Consider the following 23,171-nt stretch of genomic DNA (forward strand, 5'->3'; position numbering starts at 1 on the left):
CCCCCCCGATCTCCGGCAGCGAAACAGCTGCTGGGGTTGGTGGTCTCCAGACCTCCTCCCCCTTCTTCATGGCCGGCAACTCCCCTTGGTGAGGTTCCGGCCACAGTACTTCCTGCTGCGATGCGGAGCAACAGGGAGCCCCAGGCGATGCAGAGCGGCTGGCAACCCCTGGCGAAGCAGTCCCAGCGACCCCAGGCGATGCGGAGGCATCCTTGGGCGAAGCGTGGCAGGCATCCTTGGGCGAAGCGTGGCAGGCATCCTTGGGCGAAGCGTGGCAGGCATCCTTGGGCGAAGCGAAGGAGGCATCCTTGGGTGAAGTGAGGCAGGGAGTCAGGACAAGCTGATGTGCTGGCCCTCTTCGTAGCCGCTGCAGCCGGGCCGTTTTCCGCTGTGCTTCCCTCAGCAGACTATGCAGTGACTGCTGAGGAATGCCAGCATCAAGTCCTGGTACTGTTTCTTGTACAGGGAGGCAGCTCCCGCTCCTATCCCCCTGATGGTGATGGAGGCAGAGGCAGCTCCAGCTCCTCTCCTTGTGAAGGTGAGGGAAGTGATACCAGCAGGCATTCATCCTCTGCTGGTGGGGGAAGTGATACCAGCAGGCATTCATCCTCTGCTGGTGGGGGAAGTGATACCAGCAGGCATTCACCCTCTGCTGGTGGACGGGGACCCAGCAGGCATTCACCCTCTGCTGGTGGACAGGGACCCAGCAGGCATTCACCCTCTGCTGGTGGACGGGGACCCAGCAGGCATTCACCCTCTGCTGGTGGACAGGGACCCAGCAGGCATTCACCCTCTGCTGGTGGACAGGGACCCAGCAGGCATTCACCCTCTGCTGGTGGACAGGGACAGGCATTCACCCTCTGCTGGTGGACAGGGACCCAGCAGGCATTCACCCTCTGCTGGTGGACGGGGACCCAGCAGGCATTCACCCTCTGCTGGTGGAGGAGGCAGAGGCAGCTTCTGCTGCTCTGCTCCTGGCGGTGGGGGAGGCAGAGGCAGCTCCTGCTGCTCTGCCGATGGAGGAGGCGGAGGCAGCTCCTGCTGCTCTGCTCCTGCCCGTGGAGGTGGGAGCGGCGTGTAGTCTCCTGGTGGCGGAGATGGGAGCGGCATGTAGTCTACCCTTGTTTCAGGGGACTGGTGCGGCTCTCCCTGTCTTGCAGGGGAATGGTGCATCTCTCCCTTTGGCTCTGGAGGCAAAACCAGCAGGCATTCTTCCTCTGCTGGTGGAGACTTGGGCGGTGGACATTCTGCCTTCCTCTTCCCCTTTCCCCTTCTCTGCCTCCTCACCTTCCTCTCCTGGGCCAGTTCCTCCTCTCCATACTGCGTAGGGCATATGGCTAACGTGTGCCCATAAGCCCCACAGCCAGGGCATAACTCTGCCGTGAGGTTCTTTATAAAAACTTAGTGCTCACCTCCGCAGTTGGGGCACAGTTGGGGTAGCTTTCCGAGTGGATACCAGGGGCAGTTGGTGCTAGAATGCCCAGGCTGAGCGCAGCAGTAACACCCGGGCTGCTGTTCCTCCGGCTGGTATTGTGGCTGCTGCCTTCTGCCCTTCTTTCCCATTTTATTTTATTTTTTTTTGTTGTTTTTGTTCTTTTTTTTTAATTTTTTTTATTTTAAACAACAAATTGCGGTTCCTGCTCTGGTCTGACACTTGGAGGCGGTGTTCTCCCCGTTCTGACACCACATGTCACAAAGACAGCTGGAGTGGGTGGAGTCAGACCAGAGCCAGGAAATAAGCATTTAATAAATAAACAGAACAGAAAATAAACGGTGGTAATGAACAGAAACACAAGGACACGGCACATGCAGCCAAAACAGAGACAAACAAAATGGACTAATACTAAGCAAAAATACGGTGAGCAGATATTTTACTAATATTCTTATGATCACAACTACTACCTCCGTCTCCTATCCCGTTCTCCACTCACCGAACACCCACCCCTAGTGGGTGAAAACATGCTGCTTTTATGCAGCTGTACCAAGACTCGATTGCTAATCAATCATTCAATTGGAGTCTCGGTACAACTGCACATGAATTAATAAAGTGCAATTCCCCGTGCTCACATATTATTGCTTTTTACTTGCACGTGAAGTGCTGTGCAATCCTCATGCCCAAATACAAATATACATTTTTAAACACACGTGAAACACAGACCCGTTTATATCCTGTGTACCAATGTTTATGCACCAACATTTAACACACCACACGCAACATATAACAGATAATATACACAGGGGTGGGCACTTTGTCACAAGCTATTATTTGACGTTCAAAAATACTCTAGACCTACAGTATTTTGGAAAATTCGATTTGCTAGTTCATGCAAGTTAAGCACAAACTAGGACTATGTATTCAGTACAAAAAAAGAAACCAAACCAAGTGCATATTAATATTATATATACAATATATGTGTATAGCTATAACTAAATGAATCCCATGTCCTATAACCCACTAACCAACCTGTCTCCCACTGATAATAAGCCTGGTAAAATAGGATATATAAAACCAAAAGACTACGTTAAAAAAGCACAAATAGGCATCCACAAGCAAAAGGGGGACGGGGAACGGACACTGCTCAAGAGACAGAGGGTATGCTCATACCACCAGTGGCACTTTCATCAGCTTCAAACCTGGTTGGGTAAGGCATATCCAGGGAGGCCATACAGACCACCTTCCTTCTCTTGCAGGTGCTTTTAAATCACCCTTTGCAATACAATACTAAAACCAAATATATTAAACATTAAATGTACCTCTCCTTTCTTCTTCTGATCTTTAAACAGTGCTTGCTACTTCATTGTTTTGTTTTTTCATGAATTGATATGAGAAAATAATCATTTTACAGCAGGGACGTCCACCTGTTTGTAACAACCCTGATTCGTTCATTTACCTTAGAATAAGGACGGCTAGGTATAATTTAATACACATTTGGTTGGATTCAGTATGGGGCGCCAATACGTTTACTCCCTAAGTATAGTTTTATTAGTCACTCTGTTTAGCTAGGTAGTTGCTAAAAATGTGAATATTTTTTGGTTTTAAGGTAGAGAAATGCAATGGAAATTGCCTAGCGTATTTTTGAAATTAATTCATTAATTTATTTATTTATTGCGATCAACCCTAGCTCTGCCCATGACGTCCTCATATTGACCAGTTTATGCGCTAGAAATGAGTTTTAATGGAAACCCATTTTTTGCAGTTAATGCGCACAGCGTTTGGTGAATTTTAGATGCACATAAACGTTTATTTTCTTTGCCATTTTGATGGAAACATAGCCTGCTGTATTGATGCACTATAACTCCCTGTTTTATACTATAAAAGGTTAGAGCCCTTGCTCCTTTCATACAGCATTGTGACTGTTAAGGCCTTTTCGTGTTAAAGAAGGAAGAGGGCGTAACTAAAATTAACAACTCTTTTTCAGCAGAATTAATGGACTAAACAGCAGAGTAGTGAGAAGATATATAGCTTTCATCTGCAACTTCACTTGAATCATTGGATTATTTCACTGAATCAACACTTTAGTTTATCCCCTGCATGTACTATAACAGGTAGAAATACTGTCTCCAGACTTGGAGTTTCAAAGCCATCAGCCTGTTGTGGGTGAATGACAACCATTTATTCAGACTAAAAGATAAACAGAGCAAGGTTGACATTCAAGGCTGTTTTCTCTGAATGTGGGTGCATTATACACATGTTTACAAGTGTGATGCAATGTAGGCCAATTCTAAATATGTGTATAAAGACAGCAGTGCTTGTGACAGTGAGCACATGAAAATGATTGAAATGACTCCCGTCAGGTAAAAGAACTACAGTAATTGTACAGTATGTAGTACAAATTTGAAGTGGACTTTATTTACTGCAATGTAATGACAGTTTTTAGTTTTCGAGTGGGATTTTAAATTAGTTAAACCGTTTTAATATCACTTCAGTTGTTTACAGTAAATGAGATTGACAATCAGGAATTCACCTATAAAGCATTTAAACACAAACATGCCTTGTGTTGGTGTGGAACTCTGCAGTGCTTCTGCAGGTATTGCACTGATTGCAATTGGGTTCATTAATACAATGTATTTTCAATATGTCATATATTGAAAATACATGGCATATCCTGCATGTCCTGTCATATCCTGCAGTGCTGAGAATCCTGTTCAATGTTTTCAGTGTATTATTAATTAAGTGACACTTGCAGTTGCCTTTCAACATGTAGTGGTTTTTCTCTTTCAGCTTTTGAAAAACTGAATTGTGACACCCCAAAATGAACTGATGCGTTATAAGCACCATAAGCGCTAATTTGACTGAGTGACAGGCCATTCGTTTCAGTGATTTGCGCAATCAATTTACAGTGCCCAGAATTTGAAGTGTCAGAACACAAAGCAAAGAGGAATGAGTTTTTCAAGTCTCTTGCTAAACTCTTCTGGCTAAATGGCGGCAAAACATTCTGCACCAGAGCTTTACTCATCGTTCTCCCACAGGACTTTTTTGTAGCAATCTTTGAATCATGAAATGTCGTTGAACTAACCTTATTGTCACAGTCAGTTGAAAGATAGCTGTGTCCTTGCTGCACACCATGGTATACAGATGTTAATTCTGCCACCGCAACTCTGTCCTCGTCTGCAGAATCCTTCTTTATCATAAAGGTAGCAGTTGCCTGGTTTTTGTGTTTTGACTGCACATTCTTTTGGTTTTTTTGGGTCTTTTAGTGATTCTCAAGTGTTGCTTTCCTTTCATGTTTCACTAAGATTTTTGATGGGCATAAAACGCAGTCACTAAATAGGGATCTGCTTGGCTAGGCTTTAACCACTTTCTGAAGGTTTCTCTTTTTGCCCGTTCTTGACTGTAAAACGTAAACCGCTTACACTCTTTTGGTGGATGGGATGTATCACACATTTCGTTATCGGTTTCTCCACCCATTGTATTTCTGTACACACGGTAGCTAAATTATTAAATCCTCGAAACTCAACTAAGTTTTCTGCTCAACGGTGTAAAGTATAGTAATAATAATCAATGTAACGCTTGAGCATGTACACAGTTAATTGGCTGATGCTGCTGTGTAGCTAGCATTAACACATAGACTTCTAGATATTATTCAATACATTTTAGGACCTCACTACTTAAATACACAAACCTGCACTCAAATCCTAATTAAAAAATAAAAAGTTACTGTTTTATAAACAGTTCACAAACCATGTTAGCTTTTGTGTACATTTTGTATACTGAATTGAAGAACAGCTCCATGTAAGTGCAGTACAACGTCGCATATCCGACCCCCTGTGGACTGGGGTATAGGAGGATATGTAAGTACAGTACAAGCACTGTGTTTATGAAGCTTGCTTTGTTTAATTCAAATGCATTTATGATACAACATGCTGCCAGTTTCTGAAAGCGTGCAGTCCATCATATAAACACACTGCACAAAAAAAAAAAATCTTTCTCTGCTGTTGTATTGAAACGTCACTGCTACATGCAACTGACTGACACACGCACACAGCCCACCTCTCTTAAAGGGGAACGCACCAAAAGGCTGATTGCTGTAACGCTTTCTTCCTGTTTCCATTGCAGAAGGTGCATTTACTGCCAGTGCCATTACTCATGTAGGCTACTTTTATAATATTTGTTTATAATGTAATATTTATTTATTTATTTATTTATTTAGTGAAGCGGTTAATTGATCAGAGTGGTTATGTGACGGTCGGATATGTGACGTTCAACTGTAGAAGATTCTTTCTTTTTCAGTATTGAGGTATTATTTAGGCTAGTGGAAATACCCATGATGCAACATAGTCCACTGCTGGTTTAATGAAACCTGAAGCTACTAGAGCACACATGGAATTCTGAGCAAACCGCATTACTCATGGAATATTGAAGAAAACATTTGTATTTATAGCAATAAAAACTAGTGCTGCATAAAATCACAAAAAAAACAAACAGAAGAAACTTTAAATATTTTTTCTTTTCTTTTTATTTTTTTACAAATACATCAATTTTCTAATAAATTATTGATCATACGTTTTACCATAGATTCATTATTTCAAATTTCAAATTGCTGTTCTCATGCTTGCAGAAACGGTTACAAAATGCATTTCTCCATTCCCAGGGGGAGCAAACCCCCATTACGCTTTGTAAATTAATGAGTATAACAAGAGGAATTGGATGTGCCTTTTTAAAATACATTTGCCAATTTTTAAAAGGAATTGTATCCAAGTAATTATAATTATAAATGTAATTATAAAGTAAATCATTTTAGTTTTTGCTCTGTTCCATTCAATAACAACTATGTATTGTTCTCTTTCAGGGAAACCTCACAGTATTGAAACCTCAGAGCGGATTCAACTCTCTGGGACCTTTAATGTTCGGAAAGGAAAGATGCAGCTCCCAGTAAACCGGTGGACCAAACGACAGGTTATCTTGTGTGGGACTTGTCTCATAGTGTCATCTGTGAAGGACAGCCAGTCGGGGAAGATGCACATCCTCCCTTTAATTGGGGGAAAGGTACGGGCTGTTGTAATCTGCTTAATACTTTCCTCCAACTTTAATCCAAACTGATATCAGAAATATTATTACAACCTTGATTTTAAAAAGCTAGCTCTAGGTTCATTACGAGTTGATAGTGGATTTTATTAAAATGAATTCAGTTGTCTTGTGTTTGGGGGGCCTTGGACACCTTTCTCCTGAATGAGTTCCATTGTCACATCTAATACAAAAAGCCAGTCTCAGAAAAAAAAAGAAAGTGACAGGCCGCTTTAATCCTTGATTTCCTGATGTCCTGTTAAATGTAATTTATTTCCGTGGAGTTATCCTTAATTAGTTTTAATTAACTTGTACAGGGACTGCTAATTGTGCATGGGATTCACTTGTGTGCCCACTCCATTCAGTTGCAGTCTTTCTGTCCTGTCAGTTCACTGATTTCCTCTGTGTGCGCAGGGATGTTGAAAATAAGTTTTCTGACTGGTGAAAAATGGTTTTGAGGGAATGAGATGGATTACAATTATATATATAACATGTGTCAACACATACACTGCCCTGCATGTTGCATTTTTCTACTCTGATGCATTATGAGCATCAACAATTTACACAAAGCCTCCACTAGTGTTTTCTACTATTATAACAACCTTGACTTGCATAAAGAAGGAAAAACATTGAGTGAAATAGCTTGCATCACTCGATTTTCAAGGTGTGGTATCCGAAGCATAATCAACAAGTACAGAGAAATATCCTCTGTAATTGACAAACGCAGGACTGGAAGACCCAAAAAGCTGTCTAACAAGGATGAGCAATACTTGAAGATAATATTCTTAAGGAATAGAAATAAGACAAGCATTGAATTGGCAACAGAACTGGCAGAAGACACAGGTGTCGCTGTCCATCGAATCAACAGTACGACGGTCACTCTTGAAATCTGGACTTAAAGGATGTGTTGCAGTAAGAATACCTCTGTTAAGAAAGGGGAACAAGACAAAAAGGCTAAAATATGCACAAGAACACAGAAATTGGACTATAGAACAATGGTCAAAGGTGCCTTGAACTGTTGATGGATGGACAACAGCACCTGTGTCTTCTGCCAGTTATTTCGATTCCTTAAGAATATTATCTTCAAGTATTGCTCATCTCCTTTAGACAGCTTTTAGGGTCTTCCAGTCCTGTGTTGGTCAATGATGTTTCTCTGTACTTGTTGGTTATGCTTCTGATACCACACCTTGGAAATCAAGTAATGCAAGCTATTTCACTCAGTGTTTTTCCTTCTTTATGCCAGTCAAGGTTGTTTTAATAGTAGAAAACACTAGTGGGGGCTTTGAGTAAATTGTTGATGCTCATAATGATCAGAGTAAAAAGTGCAACATGTCTGCAAGACTTTTGCACAGCAGTGTATTTGTTTATTTTGTGAGAAAGTGAATTCCTATTCAGTCATTAAATGCACTTCTCTAATGATTTACAGTTCACTTTCAAGTATGAAATTTCACCATTACCGTATGGGTATTTACCTCCTAAAGATCTGAAACGAGTTTTGTGAATCTATCTCAGAGCGCACGCTTGAGAAATGTTTGTCCCGCAGCTCTGAGAGTTCTACGTCTCCCCCGAGGAAGAAGAGTTGCTGTTCCAAGCGATCGGCAGACCGGAGCAAACCGGAAAACTCTGGGTAGCTGTTTCCCACCAGGGAACTTTTCTCATGGAATTGGTGCGTCAACATTCCAATTTTCGACGATGAGCCTACCACCTCTCCCATGTCCCCCCCAGTTCACCCAGATTTTCTTTTTTAAATCATGTCTTCCTGGGATCATCTGGCAACAGTTCCTGTTGTTTCCTCTTCGATGGATGCCCTATATAGGTTGCGTGATGTGGAGAAGCTGAGCCTGGCTCAATGTTCAGCATTTCATGGAATTGGAGGCCTTCCATCCACCTCCTTTCCAGTCTGACAGAGCAGCAGCTCCATATTGTTTGCCCAGTGCGAGCCCTGGCGTACTACCTTGACAGATTGATATTGGAGGCAGTGTGTGCTATCGGTTGAAGTCGCATGGTCAAGCCTGGTTTAAGCAGTAGCTGTCCAAATGGATAGCAGACACGTTTAGGACTGCTTATGAGCTGGCCAGCTTGTCCCCTCCAGAAAAGCTCACTGCCCATTAACCCAGGGGAATTGCAACTTAGTGGACTTTATTCCAGGATGCAGCTGTTGAGGCATTTGCAATGCAGCGAAGTTGACTACTCCCCATACCTTCACTAGTTCTACAGACTTCATGTCATGGAATTGCAAAACTCTGGTTTTAGAACTAGTGTGTTATGGCTGGCTTCCCAGTCGACCCTTACAGCACTGACAGAGATAAAACTCTCCCTCAGTCTTTTTCTACTTGTTACTGGGGTTCCGTTTTGTAAAGCACAGGGCAGCCATTGGCTTAGTCTTGTAGCATTCCAGTCGAACTGCAATCTTCCCCTTGCAATGGCTTTAGTACACTCACCCTATGTTAATGGTTACATTTTGTACTTGAAAGGGAACGTTTGGTTATTATCATAACCCTGGTTCCCTGAAATAGAGTTGTAACTATTAACCTTCAAGGTCGCTGCATCCATTATTACAGCAGTATTTGAAAGAAAAGTGCCGCTGAGATCTGTGAGCACAGTCCTTTTGTGCCCTCGGGCACGGGCCAATTCTGCGTCACAGGCTTGTTGAGCAGCTTTGGTATATTCAGGTTTCGGGTCTTTAGGAGGTAGATACCTATTTGGTAATGGTTACATTTCTATTTCAGGGAGCCTGGGTTATGATAATAACCTAATGTTTTCATTACTTTAACTAGCTGCCGGTTCACAGTCAAGGGGTTAAATTGCTGGAATGAAAATCACAGCCAATGTCGGACAACTACATGGTCCAGGAGGAACCTGTCCAGGGGTCCCAGCCAAATAAGACTATAGTAAAACTCACTGTAACGCAGAACAACTGCATACAACTGCTGGATCAGAATGTTAACATTTACAAATTCAGCGCAGCTGTGAAGTAAATAAATATGTTTCATTCATTTTCATGCCATACTAAGGGTGGTGCTATTAGAGGCTGCAATGGCCTGTTCTGTTTTGTGATAGCTTTTCCATCTTTTTAAATGTGGACTTATTTCTCATTTACAGAACAGGTAGGTGGGTTATTCTACAGGAAAGGGCTTAATATTTTTTTTTTTTTTGCTTGCTGCATGATGAGCTACATTTTTTAAAATAGGTTAGTAGTGACCATAGAGTTATTTAGAATTTCTGATTTCTTGGTCAGTTTTTTGTCACTTCTGTATACCACAGATGTCACAGGTAGTGTTCAGCAATTTAACATAGAAAGAACCAGTTACAAAATTGTAACTGCCAAGAAAGTTAGATGTTTTGATGAGAGGGTTTCATATGATAATACATTGTGCATTTTCAGATTTTTTTTAAACATTTCTTTTAAAACATTTTTTTTCCCGGTAGGTGGAAGAAGTGAAAAAACACCAGCATTGCTTGGCCTTTAGCTCGACTGGGCCCCAGAGCCATACCTACTACATCTGTTTTGATACCTTCACAGAGTACCTGCGCTGGCTCCGACAGGCCTCAAAGGTGAGCCTGTTGTTAACTCTGCTTTCTCTGCAAAATCAATACCCCACTCTGGTGTTTCTAATGATACCATCTGCTCAAGACTACATCCCATAATCTTAGCTCCCAGGGTTCAACTTTATTGAAGCCTGTACAGTGCACACATTTCAACCAAAGCCACTTAATCATCTTTGGGGGGGTTTACTTTAGGTCAGCTGAAACTTATTCTCTTGAACGCTTTAATGCTGTTGAATGAAATTAATTTCAGTCTTGGAGGGGTCTTGTAATTCTTTGGCCTTATTTTGCCCAGCAACTTTTCATTGCCTTGGCATCATTACAATTCACTGCACTGGGCTCCAGTTATTGAGGTCAAGTTTGAGGAAGACTATCCATTATGTGGAGTAATGCACTCTGTAATGTGTGCTGCTGCTTCTGGCTTCTGTATTCATGTCTTGCCTAGAATTGCTGTGTATGAGGTTTGCGACAGAGGCCAGGCACACTGTCACTTGCTAGACCTACAAGGCAAAACTTAGCCATGTTAAATGCCAGGGAAGGTGACACGGAAAATAAGACTCGGTCTTCTGCACTGTGAAAAGTGTTTGAAGAATGACAAGGGAAACCGTTGCAAATTTAAAGGGCAGACTGAAGGAATACACAACAGACAGGTGTTAAGTGGTATTTAGTCAAGTACACTTGTCAAAAGGCCATAGAGAGATAGCTGTAGTTGTGCACCATCTAGGGAAATCATACTATACATTAACTGCAAGTCTTTTGAATGAATAATACCTGAGAGGAGGATGTTATACAGTACTAGCGAGGGAGACTGTTTACACCAGGTACACTCCATGCGCCTTTAGTTTAGCTAGATTGTGGTCTTTCCATTTTTCCTTGTTTTAAGGTCCTGGTTTATTTATAAAAAATATAATCTAAAAAAATACATTAACACATTGGGCTAGGTGTATCATTGATTTTTCTTTCGTATCTTGACTTCATAGACCTACCCGCGCTGGGTTAAAGTCATTTTCACTCCTATAACTCAGTTTCATCCCTGCTGTGGTAGTCTAGTTAAGACTGTTCGTTTCAAACTACTTTCATATGCAAACGTACGAATCTCATTATGATATCGAAGTTTCGTGCTTACACTTTGATGTATCATAATTTTTTCTTGATTTTATTTTACTTCGGTTTGTGCCTATTATTTATTCAACTAGCTGTTCATATGTGAAACTTCCTGTTTAAACATTTACAAAATGTATATTAATAATTTATAATAAATGGCAATAAATACATTTTATTTTAAACATCCCAATTGAGTTCTGTAAAGCACCCTTCACCTGCCGAGTTTTTAAATTGATTCCTATTACAGAAGCAATCAGTACACGGACTGTGTACCTTAATAAAACCTGATGTGACCAACCATACTAAACGCAGTTCAGCATTAACAACTGAGATGACACTATTAGCGGCATTATCATTTTATGCAACCGGGTCCTAAGATGCTCCCTAAGACTGCTGAATGCATCAGACAAACTAAGAGTACAGTTTACTCAATTACAGCATTCCCAGATGTTATAGGGGCTATTGGCTGTACTCAAGTTTTGATTAAAGCGCCCCCTGGAGACAGCTGTGCTTTTATAAATAGAAAGAACTTTCACAGTGCAAACTTTCAGGTTACATGTAACTGTTTCTTTTCTTAATGTTTTTTGGCAAGCGCTCTGAATTTTGAAAGAGATTCATTTTGATGGAATGCAATTCAATGGCCCTGTTCAGGAATGTCTGTGCTTAGTGTTTATACACAGAACTGTTGTCTCTATTGGGTTATGAAGAGTTTAATCTCCTTCATTGTTAAATGAAAAAGAGCTTAGGTTTGCACCGGATATCCACTGCACTGCTGAAGAAAATAGCAAAAGGCAGACTTTGTTTACAGTCTGCCCTGTATTGCTGTCAAATGTATGACCCTTTTGAATTTGCACCGTGTAGCAGATAAAATAACTACAATACGAATCTAATCAGAATTTTGTTCCTGATGATGTTCCTGAGTCTTAAGTGCTTGCCCAGAAATCTAAAAAGGATTATATCCTAAGAGAAAGTTATATAGTGGAGGTGCCCAAGCATACGTGTCATACTTTAGAACTTTGTATTGAGTGAAACAATAAAAGCTCTTTTGTAATGAACCCTGGTTCAAAAGGCAAGAGGACTAAATGGAGGTACCTGTATGTACACAAGCCACATTTTTACATGTACAGTCGAAACAGTGGATTTACTGTAATGCCTGGTGTTATCAACTTGTTCGTGTTACTAATACTAGATCCAGCTTTGAATTTGCATCTATTGAGGGTTCTTGTGTGATATTAACATGCATCTATAGGCTTGCCTACAGTATGCAAAGTTAGGCGAGTTACCTACTGACATCACTGTGGCCAATGTGCCCTGTACATTTGTGAGGTACTCCCAATGCTAAAATGATTTAAAGCACTTCATATTCAAAGGAAATAACACTTTGAATGGATTACAAGAAGTACTAAAGAAGGAATTAAACGCAGCTGAGAAGTAAAGGAATATGTTTCATTCCTTCTCCTGCCAGACTAAGGGTGGTGTAAGTAGTGACCAGAGTGGCCCGTTATGTTTTAGGTTAGCTTTTCCATTCTTTAAATGTGGACTTCTTTCTCGTCAGTACGGGTAAGTGGGTCATTTCTGCAAGAAACGGCTTCATATTTTGTTTTGCTGCATGACAAGCTACATTTTAAAACTAGGGTAGTAGTGAATGCAGAGTTACTCAGAGGTTCTCGTATCTTGGTCAGATTTTGGTCGTTTCTATATACCATAGCTGCCACAATTGGTGTTCAGTAGTTTAACATAAAGGACCAGTTAAAAAGTCATATCTGCCATAGTAGCGAAACAACGGAATATTTCATGTGATAATATATTTTACTTTTTAAAATCTGTTTTAAGAAGCATATTTAATAAAAGAAAAACAGCATTACTTGATTTATAGAATTATCACTGTATCTTCTGACTTATCCATGTACAATAATTGTGTACTTGGTCTGTAAATAAATTGCTTTTACTGTATCTCAAGCTGGTTCAGTTTTAAGCTGCTACTTTAGTGAGAGCTATGGGTGCATGCCTTGAGTCCCATTGTATAGTAAGGAGTTTAAATAGCGAGACTGTGGGGTGTTCTTCAGTTTCTCACTGCCTTTGTTATGTCATCTGGAACCGGGGCTTCTCTTTGTTAACTTGTTTATTTAAGTAAAAAAAAATCCAAATCGCTCAGTCCAGAAGATCAATAGAAGCTTTTGTGCAGAGATGTGAGTGCATTTCTGTGTTCTGTATTCTAGCACATGACAACTTATCATCCTTCTAACAGTGTTCTACTCATGTTTTATGTTCCTAAGCAAAATTATTTTCAATTGGAAATGTGACAGTATTTATATAGTGACTTTGAGATATTGTGAACCTTCAGTTTTACTGAGAACTGAAGTTTTATTTATTTTTTAACAAAATTAAATGATCCTTTTACAATTTTCTGTCTTGATGGGGCTTAAACAAACGCAGTCAAGTGCCAGTGAATTGGTAAGTCTCAGCCTCTTAAGGTCTCCACACACCAGACGCGATGCAATTTTTTAATTGGCGACGAGTTACTTTCTCAGCGACATGACCACACACACCATACACATGTTTTTCAAATCTGTATCTTTATCATTGTGATGACCATTATCATAAAGCTGTGGGTATTTTTTCAACAGCAAGTGTTCCTCCGTCATTCTGGATGCTGCTTCACCCTGCTGGACCACGTGCATTGAAGCTGTTTTCTGATTGCTCAATGCCCTAGTTGACACGGGACAAATCACAAAAAACAGGATTCAATCCTATTTATTTCACGTTGCCCTGGTTCCGCTCTCACGCCACTTTTGGTGTGAAAGATACATCTCAAAATTATAGGTTCTATTCATTTTATCGTTTTGCTGGACAGTTTCTCTTGCTGCATGTTTTCTGGTGGTAAAATAAAACAATTAACACGATTTAAATAATTGGAAACAGAAGCAGGTAAACTATGTGCACAATAGTGGTATTGATTGCGACAAGTTGTAATGCAGTCTGAGCTAATATTGTTTTCTGATTTTAAATCCTGTATTAAAGCCTTTATCTAAAAGCATAGAGCCTGGTTAGAATAACTAGGAATGTACTATTTTCTACTGGAAGAAGCATAAGCTTATCTAAAAACAAAACAAAACAAAAAAAAAAAAACATAGTGCGCCAACAGTAGATCTTTTGAGATTTGTGAAAAATAAATTTCAGTGCCTGAGCAATACATAAACAAGGCTTTTTTCATTCTTTTAACAGTGTGGGTTGATTCCATGTGACAGTACGCTTTATCTTTTAATCTGGGAACTAATGATCATTGCAGTCGCTGCTTTTCACAGTGGGTGCTTTGCAGACTGTTTGTTAGTTTTGGTGTGAGGCTCTAAATCCAGCATGATTGGAAATATATTATAGACGCTAGTGCCTTGCAACCAGACCTGAACCCGACAGCACCTGACTATGTGTTGGGTTTGGATCAGGTGTAGTTTTAATACAAACAGGTTTTGGTTGGGTCGGGTTATGTATTGGAGTGCAAATGAGCTTTTACTTTAAAACAATTCTGTTTTTTTTTTTTTTGTTTGTTTTGTTTTTTTTATCATTAAGCACAAGCCTCTGAGAGCCCACTTCCGACTTCTCATTTGGGTCTGTACAAGCATTCCATGAGGTATCAAGTCATTAGTTAAATAAGTAGGCCCTATTGCATATTTTTTGGTGGATTCTTTATACGTATCGGCTTATAAGGATTTTGAAAGATTTTCTACATAGCCTATTCAAGTATGGATGCAGAGACTATTAAAAAATATATATAGACGGGAGAATGTGTAGCTGTAGAAAGTGCCGTGACAGGAAAAGGTAAATCTAATGTATGAAAGAATTTTAACGTTGTTGTATTCAGTGCAAACAAAAATCTGAGCAGATATGTGCAGTGTAAATATTGCAAATTGTTGTTTAAATATGACAGCAAAGAAAATCCAGAGAATTCATCTCTGCAGCGGCACACTGACTGAATGCATTTGCCCAGTAGCTGGGCCTAGTCGTGCATCACATCATTTGTACAGTCTGAAAAAGCTGCGCCAGTACATAAAAAATCAGAGATTACAGAGACATACGTCTGCTTTTGTTGCAAGGATATCCATCCTTTCGAAACCATGTCTGGAAAGGTGTTCATTGTTCTGGCACAAGAACTGATTAGTGATGGCTCTACCTACGGCCGAGTACAGTCTCAAGGAGGTGCCGTGATGTAGCTGAACAGAAAAGAAAATAACTAATTCCTCAGATTAATGAGATCCTGTACAACACTGTTCTTTGAACTGCTCTTGATTTAAACAAGTTAGCTTCAGAAGCTCCAGATGTTGCAGAAACAATAATGCCAAGTCTTTGGTGAAATACATCTATCAGTCTGGTATTGCAGCTCAGTTGTGTAAAACCTTAGTACCGATGGGAGAAACCAGGTTCAGCACTGTGTATCTTACACTGTATTCAAATTCAGTGTAAGATACACAGTGCTGAACCTGGAAATTTATCATGAGTTGCACGAGAAACTCAAAGATCGCTGAGAGAGCTACAGATTGGAAAACATTGCCCCAGATATGTTGCAGTTTTTAGTTTCATTCAACAACCATTTTATGAAGCTCAGAGGGAACTGGAGGGAGATGCGTACCCTACTCTGAACTTGGTAATTTTATTGTTTGAGAAACTTAGACGACGTTGTCAGCCACTTCCTTCAGATACTCCAGTGCAAGCAGTTGTCAGGCAACGACACAGTGAATGGCTTGTTTAAAAAAAAATAAGCGACTTACATGAGACAACAATATTTCTCTAGCTCAAATTTAATCAACTCCGAATGCTGCCTAGCCATGAACGTGAAGAAGTTTACACTGAAGCAAGCAGACTACTCAGAAACTTAAACGGAAAGCAAAGCCAAGTAGATGAGGATGTACCAGCTGACTTGGGTTTAATGAATGGGAGAATGTACACGCAGAGAATAGCAGCTCCAGTGATGAAGTACAGCACTATACAATGCAGAAGCTGGTAATGGTAAAATGAACGTGATTTGCTGAACTGGTAGAAGGAACACAAGATCTGTACCTAAATTAGCAATGTTGGCAAGTAGTGTGCTATGTATTCCCGCAAGCAGCAGCAGCAGCAGTGAGTGGAAGGACTATAGATCTGCAGAGGACAGCCCTCAAGCCAACAACTGTCGACGCTGTCCTTTTCTTAAATGACACTTTGCCTGGAGTTGTAAACGCAAGCTAATTTTTTTTCTTTTTTTTAATGAATGTTTAGCCTATTTCATTGCAGTACATAATCGTAAGAGGTTTGCATGTACAGTACATATTATTTTCAGATGGACTTCCGCAACATATTTGTTTCTTTTCGACTGACAATTTAGAGCTTGTGATCTTAACAGCAAAAAAAAAAAATTGTGAGTAGGCCATAATGTTCCTCTGTAGTTTCCATCCCTTGTTTTCTTTATCTGCAGATGTGGGTAAATTACGAAGTAAATTAGATATGATTCATTATTATTAGTATGTATTTATAAATTAATTTACCAGTATGTTTACACTGCAAATTGTCATCAGATTTTACACAAGAACATGCCTTAGTTGCAGGCGCGTAATTGTGTCGGATTGGGTCGGAACGGGTCCAAAAAAAGATGTGCTTGCTCAGGCTCAGGTTGGTTTTGGGTCAGGCTTGAAATTCAGGACTGAGCAGACCTCTAATTTACTCCACTTTATTAAAACAATTTATTAAAACACATTCAGCTACAGTATTTATTCATTGTAAAGCGATACTCAGCTTTAAATTTAACTTTTAATGTGACATTCAACTTTAAACTACAGTGATATAAATACAAAAATACAATCTTTTGCTGGCTACAGTTGATCCTCAGAATTTTACTGTTAAAACCAAAAACCTTTCAATTGCCAATAGCCACGGTACACTGTAATTGCGACTTTCCACATGCACTGGCTACCTCTTTCACACATGTAAGCTAAACAATAAGCTTTCAACATAAAGCATTGTGCCATTTAACTTTGTCTCAAACAAACACCACATACAGTGGCTACTGTTTTGTTGTTTCTTTCTTCATCACCACATAATGCTACATCGCCATCACCCTCCTGATGCATGTGCCAGTCTAAGCTCCTGTACTCATTCCAAATCTCTTTCTCGGTTTCTTTTGCCGTGATTGTTTCAGATTGTGTCCCAGCGGATCAGCTCTGTGGATCTGTCCTGCTGCAGCCTCGAGCATCTACCTGCTAATCTCTTCTACAGCCAGGACCTGACGCACCTCAATCTCAAGCAGAACTTCCTGCGGCATGATCTTGGACCTGTCTCCAGCCGCGGCCTGACTGAGCTGCAGAGGTAAGGCCAGGTCTTTCCCGGGTTTGTCAAGCTTGGCTGATGACTTCTAATCTGAGGGTGGTGGGGGTGGATTATAAATGTACTTTGGTAGGGAAATAGGAGTTGTTTTATTGTCTTCCAGCTCATATGTCTTCACACCATGTGGTGCATATGCAAGAAGGAAAGGTTGAAGTTGGGGGGGGGGGGGGGGGGGGGGTCATTTATATGAAACTATTTGGATGGAAACAGCAGGGAATTGATTTTTGTAAGGTTTTGTTGTTACTAAGGCATAGCTTTTTCTTAATCTTGGTCTGTGGGTCGTGACACAGCAGGGCTACTCCCCTTTAGCAAAGGCAACTTCTAAATATGTTGTATACTAACTAGGATTAATTTAACTGCTTTCCCCTGCCTTTTTGTACTTTTTTTTTGTTTTCGCAGGGATATTAAAAATCTGTCCTAAAACCAAACATTTAAACTACATCAGATAGATCAGTAATTCACTAGATTAATTAGATCACTTGTTACCTATAGAAAATAATTTAATGTCTAAAAAGTGTCAAGTGAGTACTATTGTCATGTACCATTAAAAGCCTTGCAGCTGAAAACATTGCCCAGTTCTTTCATTTTAAAGTAGTTAAGCCTGCCTAGTAGCATATTTTATAATCACCTATCTCTAAACCATCAAAGCTGTGGGTCCAGGTTTAAATTTTCACTAATCGGTAAGGGAACCTTCAAGTCAAATGTGTACTATGATAAAGAAATAATTTGCTTTCTAAAGCAGCTTAAACACTTTCAGTTGCTTGAAGTTATGTCTTCTGTGCCAGGTAATCTTTCGATCATTATCAAAAACTGGAAAAACTTCTACCTTGCATCTCTCTAGACACTCCTGTCCACCTATAACAATTTTTTTTTTTTAATTCTTGCACGTCACTGTAAGAAATGGAAGAAAGCTATACCTGTTTTTAAAAGAGTGATATCCAAGGCTTTTTTTATTTCACTTGGAGATGTGGAGTTTGTTAAAGTACCATGTAACACACTGAAGAAAAGTTTTGACTTGGTGTTCTGGGGCCCATTACATAAAAAATGGTGACACGCAACCTTAACTCTGCACCATTTTGCATATGTATGACATCACATAATTAATCACATGACATTTGTTCCTGAAGACTGGCTATAGGAAAAAATAATAATAATTGGTGAGGGAGGTTCCATCTTTGTGCTACTACTCAGTGAAGAAATATAACCACGGTTGAAATACAATGTACATTTAATTTATATTTTCTGTCTCCCATAAGTAACAGAAGATACAATATTTCAGTCACTTTATATGATATATCATTGTATTTATCTTTTTTTTTTTTTTTTTTTTACATTCAGATGTCTGTTATATCTAATAGCTTATTTCTTTGTTTATCTGAGTGCAGTATACACTTGTATGGCTAAATAATATCATATTTTTTAAAACTATTTTATCTTTGCTAATCTTTAAAAATAATGTGTATTTTCAAAGTTAAAAGTTTGAAAATGTTTTGCTATAATTCCATTCACTGGGACGTTGTTTCTTTTATGTCCAGTAGTAATTGGTGGAACAGTAATGGCAGTAGATTTGGTATGCTAATTATATAAATACATTTGTTGAGATCATACCATTTGCTGTTTTGTTTATGGATTTAATAACTTTGTAATGTTTATTTTTAAATCATGTTCCACAGTTGATATTTATTTCTCTTTTTCACCTTTCATCCATAATAATTTGATAATAATGTCATATACACATAATGATGCAGAGTTAAGGTTGTGTGTCAACCTTAACTCACAATTTCCTCACTATTGAAGGTTTTGCTTGAGTATCATCAACGTTACTTTAACACAGTTTTTGCAATTAATTTCCTTAGATTTTTATTTTTTTTGGTTAAACTAAATAAAATAAATACATAAATAAACAAATAAATACATTAAAAAAGGTTAAGGTTCCAGTTAACATTCCTTATTTAAATGGCAGGGCAGGCTGAAACAAAGTCCTGCAGTGGAATGGATTGCAATTGCTTGGCTACCCCAGAGTGTTTTTGTAAATTGAAAGTAGGAAAATATTAGTATTCAGGAATAATTTATGTTATTAAAAAAACATATCAAATAATTAATGCATTTCTAACAACCTATATTTTGAAGAAGTAACTATTCAACAAGCTGTATATATTGTAAAAAACGATCCTCGCACTCACGGAGTTCGTTGCCCCTTTAAGATAGACCCAGGACACAAAAATTGATTTTTTACGGCGCTGACGCGCACTTTTTAATAAACGCAGAAATGAAAACAAAACAACCGCCTAGCTCCCTCTTGGAGCTCTGACTAAACAGACTGGTTCCTCACTAAACCACAGGACGGCTAAGCCGTTTACCTGACAAACACCAAAACGGGCTTCTCTCAGCACTCTCTTCAATACGACTGGACACACACGCAGTCGGGCTCTTCACTCAGCCGCCCCGATCAGTCTGGCTGCCTCCCCCTAAATACCCTGCACCTGTCTCTAATTTATAATTACGACCAGGTGCCGAGGATTAACTAAATCATTAAAACAATTACACCATTAAACCCAATAACACCCAAATGTGCATTCTCACAAGGTTTTTAGCAGGGAAGGATTTTAACCCCCTCCCTGGTACCTTACACATCCTCCCCCTCAAGTGTGAAACACTGATCGGCCATACCAAGGCCACCCCCTCCCCTAAAACACAACCACCCACACTCAAGTCCCGAAATGTCCATTTCCGCCCTCTTCCACGGGCGGAGTTGAGGGTGGGTCGAACCTTCCGGCACTTCCGGGAAGGGACCCTGAACCAGCGACAAGGGACCCCACCGGGATGACAGGGCCGACCGAAGTGACGACCGGGGAACAGGAGGATGCAGCAGTGGACAGAGATCTTCCACTGGGGACCGGCGCAGCGATGTCCGATCACCCAGGGGGAGCGAAGCAGCGAACAGGGGGAGCAACAGCGACGTCTGGCAGCAGCCCAGCGACGTCTGGGTGCTCGGGAAGAGCGGAGCAGGGAACCAGAGGAAAAGCTGTGGCCAATGTTGCAGACTCCTGGGCTCCAGGTCCAGCGCAGGAAGGTCTAGGAAGACCGGCAGGGTGTCCAGGAGCAAGGGGCAAGGGACCGCAACTGGCAGTGCCGGACTGGTTCGCTGGGGTGATGGAGGTGGGCACCTCACCTCCTCTTTGTTCATCGCTTCTCCCTCTCTGGGCTCTGGGAGCGGCGGCTCCTCTTCTCTGGGCTCTGGGAGCTGCGGCTCCTCTTCTCTGGGCTCTGGGAGCGGCGGCTCCTCTTCTCTGGGCTCTGGGAGCGGCGGCTGGGCTCTGGGAGCGGCGGCCTTGTCTCCTGCATTTTTGGAGCAGCAGATCCAGCTCCGTCGGCTCTGGCTCTGGCAATCCAAGTTCCAATCTCCATCTCTTATTCTGCTCAATCTGAGCAGCCGTGTTTCTTTTGATCATAGTGATCAATTCCTTTAAGCTTTCCATTTTTACTGGGTCATAGGGCCGCCCACACACACTTCTGGTACCATATGTAAAAAACGATCCTCGCACTCACGGAGTTCGTTGCCCCTTTAAGATAGACCCAGGACACAAAAATTGATTTTTTACGACGCTGACGCGCACTTTTTAATAAACACAGAAATGAAAACAAAACAACCGCCTAGCTCCCTCTTGGAGCTCTGACTAAACATAGACTGGTTCCTCACTAAACCACAGGACGGCTAAGCCGTTTACCTGACAAACACCAAAACGGGCTTCTCTCAGCACTCTCTTCAATACGACTGGACACACACGCAGTCGGGCTCTTCACTCAGCCGCCCCGATCAGTCTGGCTGCCTCCCCCTAAATACCCTGCACCTGTCTCTAATTTATAATTACGACCAGGTGCTGAGGATTAACTAAATCATTAAAACAATTACACCATTAAACCCAATAACACCCAAATGTGCATTCTCACAAGGTTTTTAGCAGGGAAGGATTTTAACCCCCTCCCTGGTACCTTACAATATATATATATATATATATATATATATATATATATATATATATATATATATATATATATATATATATAAAAGAAGGTAATAATTGTGCAGAGCATGTTATACATTGCATGACTTTGATTCAGCCAGACTTGTCCTTATTTAATTGACCTTTAGGACATGTCTGCAGTGGAATGAATTTGAAGTGGCAAGGTTACAACTGATATAAATAAGAACACAGATATATACAATTCATAATCAGTCCATTTGTAGCACAAACAATATTTTAAAAAAGCAACTTGCTACCCAAAATAAGTGGTTTAAACTGTTCATAACACGTCTTATTAGAAATATATTTTAAAGTGCAGATCATACATATATAAATTACAACACAGATTTATGTATTTATTAGTTTTTATATAGCGCTTTTATCAAAGTACTTCAATGCATACAACACCTGCTATAAATCCCATTATGTCTGCATTACTGTATCATTAGGTCTGTTACAGGCTACATTTAGGGTTAGCATTTTGAAAAAGTGGGATTTTTTTTGTTCATTTTACTACTGCATTTTCTAAACAGGTGAAAGCACACAAGTATGATACTGCAATATTATTTTTCATGGTACATACACAGAAGTAGGCCTATTTCATTATGTGTCGATAACTGTACCTTTTAAAGTGTATAGACCTAATATCATTAAGCGATCGTCTGTAGTATAGACCAGTGCATGAATTTCCCCCTTATGCTGCAGCCAGTGGGGGGATTCCTAAATTTTAGCAGGGAAATGGCAAAAAAAGGCACTTTTGCATCATTCACACTGGTGTTGCTTTAAAATAAGCTGCTTTCAGGAGACCTAGCAGCTGTTCATCACTGTGAGACACAGCACTCTCCATTGCTTTTGCCATTGCCTGACGTGAAGTTTTTGCTGCAGCAGAAGAAAAAGGTGCTTTTCTTTTTAACCAGCGCTCCATTTCTTCTTCTTTTTTTTTTTTTTAACTCTTTACACTCAGCCCTATTTCTGCCTGTTTTTCACTTTTTTCATTTATTCAGTTACTAATTTTTTGAGTGCAGATAGCAAAAAAGAGATTGCAAGCAACGGCACTTGCGAAGTGCTTTATGGACCGCAGCGTCCTCGCAACCACAACACAATCGCAAGACTTATGAAGTGGGCCCCTCGTAACCAGTGCCTGTCTGTGTCACACTCATTCCTGTGGTTAAGAAGTGAGAGGCAGATGCTGGAGCTGACCTTGAGGACAGGAAATTAAATGCTTTAAATATGGCACAAGTCAGTTGTAGATGCCAGCTAGCCAGTGTTGAGGAAAGTAATTACTCGAAATTCAACTTTTACTTCCGAATCATCGAACTCAAGCTTCTCTTTTATAATAGAAATCTCATAAATAAAAATGGCCTGGAGCGCCAATCAATAATCAAACAGTGCTTCATCACCTTTTAATTTCCCTTTTTCAAGTGCAGGATCTGAGCAGAAAAATACCATGCCCTCTAAATTAATTCTGGGTCATTCCATATGAAATCAGTCACGAAGAAACATTGAACTCTGATTTGTGATAAAAAAAAAAAAAATGTTCATGTTTGCCTTTGGGAGAAGTGGTTACAGTGTAAGTTTTAGGCCTGAGTGACATCTCGTTTGTGAAATGCAGCTCATCAAATTTGACCCATTTTGGACCC

General features: G+C 40.3%; 1 protein-coding gene across 1 annotated transcript in view; it reads left to right on the top strand.

The window, feature by feature from the left end:
- The window catches only part of LOC121313097 (PH domain leucine-rich repeat-containing protein phosphatase 1-like), a 133,286-nt gene that overhangs the window by 50,586 nt on the left and 59,529 nt on the right, over window positions 1–23,171 (top strand). Inside the window, exons 2-4 of the mRNA XM_041245259.1 lie at window positions 6,291–6,487; window positions 9,935–10,060; window positions 17,322–17,488. Of these exons, the coding sequence (XP_041101193.1) occupies window positions 6,291–6,487; window positions 9,935–10,060; window positions 17,322–17,488 (490 nt within the window). The remainder of the gene's footprint in view (window positions 1–6,290; window positions 6,488–9,934; window positions 10,061–17,321; window positions 17,489–23,171) is intronic.

Source organism: Polyodon spathula, chromosome 3 (genome assembly GCF_017654505.1).
Source record: "Polyodon spathula isolate WHYD16114869_AA chromosome 3, ASM1765450v1, whole genome shotgun sequence".
In the NCBI taxonomy this organism is placed as follows: Eukaryota; Metazoa; Chordata; class Actinopteri; order Acipenseriformes; family Polyodontidae; genus Polyodon; species Polyodon spathula.